This window comes from Girardinichthys multiradiatus, chromosome 18 (genome assembly GCF_021462225.1).
Source record: "Girardinichthys multiradiatus isolate DD_20200921_A chromosome 18, DD_fGirMul_XY1, whole genome shotgun sequence".
Taxonomy (NCBI): domain Eukaryota; kingdom Metazoa; phylum Chordata; class Actinopteri; order Cyprinodontiformes; family Goodeidae; genus Girardinichthys; species Girardinichthys multiradiatus.
The window spans coordinates 52107527-52119254 of record NC_061810.1 but is presented as its reverse complement, the minus strand read 5'-3'; the positions used below and the strand labels follow the sequence as shown (position 1 = coordinate 52119254).

At 41.2% G+C, this 11728-nt stretch overlaps 1 protein-coding gene across 1 annotated transcript; it reads left to right on the top strand.

The window, feature by feature from the left end:
• Positions 1–1280: 1280 nt before the first annotated feature.
• Positions 1281–9849, top strand: si:ch211-10d23.5 (uncharacterized protein LOC556599 homolog). Its single transcript, XM_047392783.1, has 7 exons — positions 1281–2625; positions 2794–2949; positions 3546–3569; positions 6899–7227; positions 7289–7976; positions 8137–8276; positions 8431–9849. Exons 1-6 carry the CDS (start codon positions 2619–2621, stop codon positions 8271–8273), a joined length of 1341 nt encoding a protein of 446 aa, XP_047248739.1. The 5' UTR covers positions 1281–2618; the 3' UTR covers positions 8274–8276; positions 8431–9849.
• The last annotated feature ends 1879 nt before the right edge of the window (positions 9850–11728 follow it).

Sequence of the window (11728 nt, the reverse complement as noted above, 5' to 3'; positions counted from 1 at the left end):
ACCTCCAGAGGAAGGCGTCCAGGAGGCATCCGGTATAGATGCCCGAGCCACCTCAACTGGCTCCTCTCGATGTGGAGGAGCAGCAGCTCTACTCCGAGCTCCTCACCCTATCTCTAAGGGAGTGCCCGGCCACCCTACGGAGGAAACTCATTTCAGCCGCTTGTATCCGGGATCTCGTTCTTTCGGTCATGACCCAAAGTTCATGTCCATAGGTGAGGGTAGGAACGTAGACCGACCAGTAAATTGACAGCTTTGCTTTTCGGCTCAGTTCTCTCTTCACCACAACGGACCGGCACAGCGCCCCCATTACTGTGGCAGCCGCACCGATCCGTCTGTCGATCTCCTGCTCCATTCTTCCCTCACTCATGAACAATAAACAGCTTTAGACCCATAACATAAGGTGATTGTATTTACTTGACATTTAAAATAAATAGCACTATGTGTATGCGTGACGTGCTGAAAGGATGATGAAGATTTATTGCACAAACAGCCGGTTTATTGTCACTCACAGAAACTTATAAATAAATGCTTAAAAACACCCTGGAAGTCCCAGGCATAAGGCTGCCATGAGGGTGCCATGAGCTGCCAGAGGGTGCCACGAGCTGCCAGAGGATGCCAGAGGGTGCCAGGGGATGCCAGAGGGTACAACAGGATGCAATAAAGTGCCAGAGAATGCCAGAAAGTGCCAGAGAGTGCCAGAGGGTGCCAGAGGCTGCCAGAGAGTGCTAGAGGGTGCCAGGGGATGCCAGAGAGTGCCAGAGGCTGCCAGAGGGTGCCAGAGGGTACCAGAGGCTGCCAGAGAGTGCTAGAGGGTGCCAGAGGGTGCCAGGGGATGCCAGACGGTGCCAGAGAGACAAGACCGATAGGTTGTCATTCTCCATGTATTGTTCGAAGCTCTAACCTGTTACGCAGTTCTTAACTGCAGACAATGATGCAGTTATTGGTTGTTTCTTAACCAACATTCTTCAACCTAAATTCAAAGTCACTTCTATTTTTAAGTGAAAAATATTGACAGACATACTTTTTGATCTCTTTTGCTCAATAGTCCATAGCTCTGTTTCATTCTGCTTAGTTTGTCTTTGGCACTTAAATTGCGTCTTTTCTGTTTGTGTTCATGTTTTATAATTTATTTAACACCAGTTCGCGAAATACAACATAACCCCATATTTCATGAAAGGATTAATTAACAGTAAGATACACACTTATGATAATATCATTTTCTGTATGTCATTTTTGGTCTAGGCTACAAAGACTTGCTGCAGTTAACAATGTACTAAGAACACATGATGCACCCTAGACAACGACCCCCATGCCAGTGTGTAGGTGTCTGTAAGTTAGGGTGTGCGAGCGCAACTGCAAAACATAGAAACAGATAAAAAATGTTTTTTTGACTGACAGAATAAATTGCAGTTATTTGCCAAATGAGTTAAGGATTTATTTCCGGATATACTGGTGGGATCAACTTGAAATGGTTGCCAGATATGTGTTTGACTGCTGAACCCTGTTTAAAGTTTCAGTGAAAAGCTTACTGTGTGGTATGACACTTGTTTACACAAGGGAGGTAAGAAATATTTGTAATAGACACAAAATATAATATATATAGGGCTATGTCAAGAATTTATTGTCCAATAACAACTACAAATAAGTTAGATAGTTTAACTATGACCAACTAAAACAAGAAAACATTTTCAAAATGACTTTTGAAAACTGGTATGTTATTGCGATTAAAGAGAGAAATATCAAATCCATTGTGCTGAAGAAATTATTCAACCGAAATATAACCTTTAAAATGTGGTAAATGGTTTTTGTTGTTTTTACAGAACTTTTTTTTTGTTTTTTGATATGTGGCATTTATTTAAATGTCCAGCCTATAGGTCTACCTGGCAACCCTGCAGGGCAGGTATTGTATGTTCGAGCAGTCAATCACGGAACGGCCTTAAAGACTTTTTCTAGTTGTTTAGTCTTACAAGCCCAGAACGTACTCTCTTGGATACGGATACCTTGGTATGTAACTTATTTATCTTTTGCCACAGTTTACATTATATTGTCATATAATAATACTTAAGTATTTGGTTATGTACAATTGACGATGTAGTCAGGCTAACGTTAGTGAGAAATGTTTAGTGATATTACGCTCTGGGATCATTGTTGTTCAAGTTTTTTTTATTCTTATAGCTAAAGCTACCATGGCATTTTAAAACACCTACGCTACTGATTGTTATAGTTAGTATAATTAGATATGAATTTTTACGCGTTGACAGTGCTCTACGTAACAACAGCATGGCAGCAATGACTTTGAACATTCACTTTGAGCACCATTGTCACTGTAAAAGCGGAGGTTTGATTTGTGGATTTTATGCCCCAGAAAGTTGATAAAAACTAACTGGTATGTGAACATAAATGTAGCTACAGTTTTTAATAGCTGAAAGCCAAATGTTGGTTTATTTACGTTTTCATGTAGTGATATTGACTCTACAACACATAGATTGTTTTAATCCCAAACTTAGTGGTTGGGTACCTTATTCATCCTACCTACTAACAATAACTTTTTTTCTTATGTGACTTCAGTATATGTACAGGGTCTCACCTCTTTAGCTGTCGTCTACTCACTTTGGAAAATGGAAGGTAAGTAAGAGGTCAAGTGATATGTATGGAGTGTATTGATGTTTGCCAGTAAAATAACTGAAATAATGCGATAAACTGCATTCAATGCTAAAATCATTAGACTGATTACTGTCATGTTCAATTCTTCTAAAATGTAAGTCATGTTGCTTGGATCTCTTTATATCACAGGTTCACATTTACATCAGAGTTATTCTGATGTTGATTCATTTCTTGCCTGTGCTGCACCTCAGTGTGTTTTCTGTGAAAAAAAGGAACTTGGAAATAGTGGTCACCTTTTCAGAAAGCACCTGAGAGAAGCTATTTATTTTTCTGACAACAATCAAGGTATGATTTTATTGAATGTTTTTTAAGTCTCTTATGGGATGTTATTGTTGTCATGTAGAGGATTCATTGCTTTTTTAACAATTCTGTATCTGTTTTTAAGAGAAATCTGTGGTGGCCTGCTTCTGTAAGGAAGGCAGACAAGCATTCCGGAGTCATTACCATTGTCCAATGTGCAACTCTCTTGTGATTGTAGGGTTAGGGTTAGGGGTTGAATAAAAAGCTAACTCCGACTGCACTGTTCAATTGTTAGGATTAATAGGAATGTATGAACCTGACTGTTGTGAAGAACCTTGAGACAACATGTGTTGTGAATTGGTGCTATATAAATAAAACTGAATTGAATTGAATTGATCACACGGTCCTCAAACTTCATAAAGCTTTTACAAGACATATATGGTAGGGAGTTCTTTTGCAGCAAAACAGTTACGTCTCCATGGTAATCCACATCATCAAGCAGTAAATTGCTGAAAGAAAATATTTAAAGTGATCATCAAATAATTTTCATTCAGTGCTTGGAAAACTTCCTTTTCATGGTATAACCTATAGCATTAATAAATCCATTGGTTAAGTATATTGAAAATGTCTGTCTCCTGCAGGTACTGCATCAGAGAAAAATCGAGGTAATGTATGGCTGTAGTACTTCATCATTGCTTGTTTGTTCTACATAGTCTTTTGTTTAAAAAAATGGGAATTGCTTGTTAATTACAATAACTGCACCAAGATATTTTGCAACAGTTATGAAACATGATTTGTGAATTTACAAAGTATTATTACAGTCACATATGTTTGCATATAGTGAATATGTATTTTATCATGATTTTATTAATATTTTATGGATCTTGCAACATGTCATCTAGGTGCTCACACTATATGTTTTATCACATATAGTCTGAATAGTCTTAAAGATAGTCATTTAAATTATCCTCTGGGATCATCACCTTGCTCTTGTATCAGAATCAAAAATCCTTCAATAATCACGATGGGGACACATTTTTTCTCACATAGACTGTCTTGTGGAGAGTCTGTATTCTCATCTGAGAAAAGGACAACACCTGTGGAGATTCAAAATGCAGCCCCATAGTCTCCTAAGTAGCTTCCTCTTGTAGCTCTCTTTGACATGTGATCTTCACCTTAGGACCCCTTGATTGTTCTCACCTCGTACTTGTTGACAGCTCTGACAACCCTTTTCCTGTCGTTTAGGAGGTTTCTCTGAGTTTTTGTCACACGTGGCTTGTTATTTGTGTAACAATGAACAGACGCACCTGGCACAAACAAGTCCATGCATACGTTTATCTCATCATGTGGCTGCCAAGCTCTTATCTGCACTTTGGTCTGATCCAAACCAAGAACGTGATAACAAGAGAAAGGCTTCTCTTTAATTAAAGGTCTCCAAAACGTAACATAATCCAGCATGAACAAACATGAGTCGAGCCAAAAACTTACATGTGTTCACAGTTCTGTAACGTAGCAAAACTGAGCATAAACAAGGGTAGTGAACGAGGAATAGTGATGGAGGAACCAGAGGGGAACAAAGAACACAGACCAACTAATATACAGGTCCTTCTCAAAATATTAGCATATTGTGATAAAGTTCATTATTTTCCATAATGTAATGATGAAAATTTAACATTCATATATTTTAGATTCATTGCACACTAACTGAAATATTTCAGGTCTTTTATTGTCTTAATATGGATGATTTTGGCATACAGCTCATGAAAACCCAAAATTCCTATCTCACAAAATTAGCATATTTCATCCGACCAATAAAAGAAAAGTGTTTTTAATACAAAAAACGTCAACCTTCAAATAATCATGTACAGTTATGCACTCAATACTTGGTCGGGAATCCATTGGCAGAAATGACTGCTTCAATGCGGCGTGGCATGGAGGCAATCAGCCTGTGGCACTGCTGAGGTCTTATGGAGGCCCAGGATGCTTCGATAGCGGCCTTTAGCTCATCCAGAGTGTTGGGTCTTGAGTCTCTCAACGTTCTCTTCACAATATCCCACAGATTCTCTATGGGGTTCAGGTCAGGAGAGTTGGCAGGCCAATTGAGCACAGTGATACCATGGTCAGTAAACCATTTACAAGTGGTTTTGGCACTGTGAGCAGGTGCCAGGTCGTGCTGAAAAATGAAATCTTCATCTCCATAAAGCTTTTCAGCAGATGGAAGCATGAAGTGCTCCAAAATCTCCTGATAGCTAGCTGCATTGACCCTGCCCTTGATAAAACACAGTGGACCAACAACAGCAGTGGGTACTGTGGGTACTTGACACTGGACTTCTGGCATTTTGGCATTTCCTTCTCCCCAGTCTTCCTCCAGACTCTGGCACCTTGATTTCCGAATGACATGCAGAATTTGCTTTCATCCGAAAAAAGTACTTTGGACCACTGAGCAACAGTCCAGTGCTGCTTCTCTGTAGCCCAGGTCAGGCGCTTCTGCCGCTGTTTCTGGTTCAAAAGTGGCTTGACCTGGGAAATGCGGCACCTGTAGCCCATTTCCTGCACACGCCTGTGCACGGTGGCTCTGGATGTTTCTACTCCAGACTCAGTCCGCTGCTTCCGCAGGTCCCCCAAGGTCTGGAATCGGCCCTTCTCCACAATCTTCCTCAGGGTCCGGTCACCTCTTCTCGTTGTGCAGCGTTTTCTGTCACACTTTTTCCTTCCCACAGACTTCCCACTGAGGTGCCTTGATACAGCACTCTGGGAACAGCCTATTCGTTCAGAAATTTCTTTCTGTGTCTTACCCTCTTGCTTGAGGGTGTCAATAGTGGCCTTCTGGACAGCAGTCAGGTCGGCAGTCTTACCCATGATTGGGGTTTTGAGGGATGAACCAGGCTGGGAGTTTTAAAGGCCTCAGGAATCTTTTGCAGGTGTTTAGAGTTAACTTGTTGATTCAGATGATTAGGTTCATAGCTCGTTTAGAGACCCTTTTAATGATATGCTAATTTTGTGAGATAGGAATTTTGGGTTTTCATGAGCTGTATGCCAAAATCATCCGTATTAAGACAATAAAAGACCTGAAATATTTCAGTTAGTGTGCAATGAATCTAAAATATATGAATGTTAAATTTTCATCATGACATTATGGAAAATAATGAACTTTATCACAATATGCTAATATTTTGAGAAGGACCTGTACAGGGAGAAAAGAAAGGCAGGTAATCACAGGAACTAAGAACAGGTGTGGCAAGGAGACATGGAGGCATAAGGGACAGGTGGAACTAATTAACAATAAAGAAAAACATAGACCTAAGCATAGTTAACACAAAAAAACAAACCAAGTCCAAGGATGTCATACCATGACAGTTGTCTGTGATACAGTGTAAGCCCCTTAATGTTCCTTTTTGGCTCACAGAGTGCTTGCCAGTCTGTCACCTCTAAACAGGACTGAAATGTCTTCTTTTCAAGATTCAAGAGCCTTTATTGTCATTATGTCACCATAATGACAATTTTTTAAGGCTTAGCTCCAAAGATACATGAATTGTACAGACATAATTACAAAAAAAACAACAGAATAATTAAGGACACTTGCAAAATATAAATGAAGACTTTGAACAATTTGTTTGGACACTTGTACAATTCAACAGTTTTGTCTGTAACCCTGACAAATAAAAATACTACAAGAAAGACAAGATTGAGAGAATTTACTGCACTTTAAATAAGGACCCAACATAAGGACCCAATTTGTAGTAAGAACTTGCTCAGGGTATAATTACTGCATCTAAAGCAGATAAAAAGCCAGTCAGTCAGTCATTTTCTACCGCTTATTACATAGTGGGTCACGGGTAGCTGGTGCCTATCTCCAGCAGTCTATGGGTGAGAGGCGGGGTCCACCCTGGACAGGTCACCAGTCCATCGCAGGGCAACACACAAACAACCATGCCAGATAAAAGGCTTTACAGATAAAGACTTTTATCTGAATTGAAAATAATAATGTGGATAGTAGTAATTAATTACTTTTTTTTTGCAGAAAAGTCTGAGACGTTGAAAAGAAAAAATGAAGATACCACTGATGATGCCACAGAGAACACAGACAACTCCAGTGCAGCCCATAGTGCTTGTCCACACTGCACAGCATTGTTAAGCACACCCAAAAACTTGCAAAGGCATATTAGGGATGTGCATTTAATGGAAACCACGCCTATGATTTGTGTGGACATTAGAAATGAGCTCTATGTCACTCCAAAACAGAACCACTGTCCAGTTCTACCAATCCATGTTGTGAAGTCAACCAACCCACCTAAACTCGACTTGAGGTTGAAAGGTGTCACAAATTTATGCAGATAGCATGGTCCACGGGGAATCCTGGAAAATAATGTCTTCACCTTGAAAGAACAAAGTATGCAAAACCCTATATCAAACCAGCAGTCCTCACATCTGCTTCACACTGCAAGACATGCTTAGCAAAGGGTTGATGTCCTCTGACTGGGGTTTAAAATGCGAGCAAATGGATATTGAAGCAAAAAACAGTGAAGTTGACAGTGTGTTCCCTGTTTCATTTGGAGATAAAGGACAATCTCAACGATGTTTTTTTTTTTCCGTCTTCACAAATGAAGCAGACAGCTGGTGCCAGTTTGGAAGGACAAGAGTAATGTTTGACGCAGTGGCAGGGAAGTGGAACTGTCAATGTAGGGGAAGTGGAAAATCACATTGTATGATGGCAATATGGTGGATTTTCCAAGAGTCCCCAGGTACACTCATGGCCACGTCTGACGTACAGGTAGAGGACATTGATGACTTAGAAAGTCACATGGTGGACGGTGGCATCTCTTCTGTACCAAACAGTCTGAACACTCAAAATATCTGTGTAATGACAGAATACTTTTATAGACAAAAGCGGATCCCATCCCTACAACAGTTGCCCTTTAAGCTTAGAACCCAGGAGGAAACACCACCACCATCCTTTTTTCCCACAGAAAGTACCTGTCCCTACTGTCCAGGGCCCACTCCTCCAGAACTCAGTCCCTCCAAAGTAGTGACTTCACAAGCCATGATGTATGGGATCAATTATGTGAAAAAAGGTGAACCTGCAAGAATTATTCTTATTCTATTTTCTGAATACATGAATATTGTTTCAGTGATATTATGATGTTACTGTAAATAATTAGGTGTTTTTATTCATGCAGCTGTACTGTATATTATGAGTTAACTAATGTAACATTCACCTCATTCAATTCATAGGTATCTCTGTTGCCGAAAAACAATGCCCAACATGTGGTAACGTTGTGCGATTCCAAGAATATGCCTCTGGATTCCACAAGTTTAACAATAATGTTTTCCTTACGCTTCCATTGTGTGAGCTTCTGCAGTCTGCTTAGGCGGTAAGGCAGCTCTTAAAAACCAATGTATAATAATACTACAAGCCAATTAATGTACATTACATGTTACTCTATCAAACATGTCACATAAATGAATAAGTCAAAGTTATTGAGTTATTACTAGTGGTTAAAAATCTGCAATTTTGTTGACTTACAGAACAAGACAACCAGTGGACGCAGGCTGGAGAGTGTATAGTTTTTCAACGACAACCGCTACCATCATCAAACAGTTAGAAGAGCTTTTCATCATTTTTTTGTCACTAACAAATTTTCAGTTTGAGTTTTCATGTTATCAATGTGGGTACCACCCACCTGTTGTAGTAGCGGATGCCAACTGGCAACTGGCCTTTGATATACCACGTAAGAAACTATGTGTAATCTGCAGTTCATACATTGATAATATCGAAATGTGTTGAAATGACCCAAATGCAGTCGCTTATCATCATGACTACCAATTCCACCACTATCTCCGAGCCTGTCCAAGTGAGTACAGTGGAGTTTTATGCGCTTCTCTGTGGATGGCTTTGCTATTGCCACACCGGAGCCTGGTCGGTCAGCCAACCATTACGGTTTCTCATCGTGCTTCAAGGCTATGCTAAATTAATCTTTGGCCATTTCTGGATACGCAGATGGGAAGTGGCATTGTCGTTGTTTGTGTCCTATCTTTTGGGAAGGGTCAGTGTTGACTGGAGGAGAAGCCTGATGGTATCATTGTGGCTTTGTATCGACACCATTGCTTTAGTGCTTGAGATACTGCTGAGTGGACCCCATTCCACCCGTCGCACACCTGCTAAGATAGTTACTGCAATAATGGAGGCACTCTTAGCTTTTGGCGTCATCGCCTATTTAGGACAATTAACTCTTTCTCTCTCAAAGGACAAGGCAAATGGATTTGGCTCACAAAATTAGCTAGCTTGGGGACTTGGAGCTTAGGATGGGGAGTACTCTCTCTCCTTTATTGGCTGCAATTCACTTCTGATCTAGCCATTATGGTTTGGCTTATGACCTATGCAGCTTTCTTCCATTACTCAGCTGCATCCCCCGATGCCTTGTCGAGTGACACTCAACCTCCACCTTTTCACTCCCCTTGGCTGGCCGCCCAGAGACGGAACAGAGAAGTAGTCTAGCACTACAGTCTGATTTTCGCCCGCTAGAACGCATGCTTCTATGATTAGTTAATCTCTTCATTTAGTTTTTAACCCTGGAGGTGATTATCCAGGGTCAACATTATGTTCCGGAAAAATCCACTTACAGGCCTCTAATATATCTCTCCAGGAAACAGTCTCCTGTTCCAGATGTGGAATTTCAGCCTCAGTGCTCAGATACCTCTGGGTCACGCCTGAGGCGCACTGGTGTCACCACTGTCTCTCTATCGCTGTCAACTATGGTACAGTGACAAGTGTTTTCTGCATTGAGGGTCTTGGAGATCTTCCCTATATCTCCATGACCATGAGCCAAAATCTTCAGACACGATACAAGGTGACCTGGACATCGGCCTTTGGGGCAGCTGCACACACTTTTAGGATAAAGACACAGCAAGGGGGAATGTATCTCCCCATCATCAGTTACATCTAGAGAGATCCTAAAGATGGATTCTGGTTGCCCACCCTCCATCTACTCGATGGGAGGGTTGTTGCTATTGGCGCCCATGGCTCCCCTGATTCGCCTCCTCGGGGCACCGAGGTCCAAGGATGCCAGGTGTCAACCACTACTGCAGAGAGCAGCACTCAAACCTCTGTCACCACCAAGAGCGTCACCTGCCAGACTTCTGCAGGTGATGATGAAGAGCAACACCAGCCGGTCTCGCTGGAGGAGCTAGTCTCCCAGAATTCTCCAACAGGTGCCTTCATGCGTGAGGAGACGGGTCCTCCACAGCTGTCTGATGGCTGGCTGGCTGAGGTAATGTCGATGATCCCTCCTCAACCCTTCTCCTCCCCTTCGCCCTTACCCCCACTCCTTTCGCCTATCCATAGCCCTGTTGACACCACCTCACAAGGGGGATCCGTTGCTGATGGGTCTCCCTCACCACCTGTCCTCCGGAAGGAGCCTGTGTCATCTCCCCTTCTGATGCAACCCGACTTCATCGACGAGTTTGAGGTTCTCGACGTCTGGTCCCCGCCGCCAGTGCCCCGATCACCACATTACTTAGACTACTTGGAAGATGAGGTCCTCTCTTTGTGTGTTTATGATACAGACCTTGATTTTCTCTGACTTTCTGGACTTTAGGCATGGATACAGTCTAATCTCAAGAAGGGGTTGTCAAAATAAGGTGAGATCTTTCCATGCAACATTTAGTAACTGCTCACATTTAATTCCATAAAAGTTCCAATAAATATCCTTATATCCTTATGTGTAATCCATGCAATAATTATTAAAACACACAGTTGAAGCAGTGAGGAGTGAAACAAGCATGTTCTCATATTCTGGAGCTGAGAGACTGGAGAGGCCTGTGTGGAGCCACATATTATCTGTCTTATCTTTTGCAAAAATATAAACATGTATAAGAAATGATGTATGATGATTTTATATTCTTTCACATGTATTGAATAAAACTAGTAGTTTTTGATTAACAAGTTAAAAGATGTATGATTGAAATGTGGTTAAGAACTGAGAATTAGAGGAAAAAACATTAAGGTTTGACATTCTCAATCAGCTATATATGAAAGAAATATAACATTAATCATTTGTGATGCATGAATAAAAATAATGAAGTGATGGTTTTGTAACTGTGTTTTAAAGTGAATGCTGAAAGCTGAAGAATGAAATGTGTAATACTGTGTAAAGTTTAAAACCGAGCAGATTAAGGAAAGAACTGTAGGATGACTAGGAGTGACGAGAGCCAGCTGCATGCTGACAGCGACGGGAGGATGCGACTACAGACCAGCGTGGCTATTATTAGCATCTCCAAGGCTGAGAAGCAGAATCAGTAGGTCACAATGACCATGACTAAAGTATTGAGCAATAATCAAGAAGCTGAGCTGAATAGGTTGCGCAATAACTGAGAAGCCCAATAAGGGCCTGACCGGTGAAAGCATCAAGCGCTATAAAAACAATGCTGAGAGCAGAAACGTTGTTGTTTCCTCGCAGAAGACCAGCGAACAAGATCTGATGGAGAAAATAAGCTTGGATGGAAAAGGAACAGAGACACAGCCCAACTGATCAACTGCATTAAAAAAGAGGATCAACCCGTGAGCCCAGAAAGGACTGTGCCTCAAAATTAAGAATCTGATTTCATCTAAAGCCTTTTTATCCAGACAACAGAAGTGAACTTGATCAGTGAACAGCTGATTGCTCTAAGTTTCAGGCTTCTGGAAGTCCTGAATCAACCTCATTTATGTCTCCGGGTTTCCTTCAACTCTTCAGCCTCTGGAAACTACTGTCTTCATATAACATATATGAAGACATATAACAACAAAGATCCTGTTTAACCATCAAAGCCTGGAGCATCAGTTCCT

Excerpts from the sequence above, each read along its gene's own strand:
- si:ch211-10d23.5 (XM_047392783.1), top strand. Across the intron at positions 7,228-7,288 it reads TGAGGTTGAAAGGTGTCACA|AACAAAGTATGCAAAACCCT; the intron begins AATTTATGCAGA and ends TCACCTTGAAAG. Across the intron at positions 7,977-8,136 it reads GATCAATTATGTGAAAAAAG|GTATCTCTGTTGCCGAAAAA; the intron begins GTGAACCTGCAA and ends TTCAATTCATAG.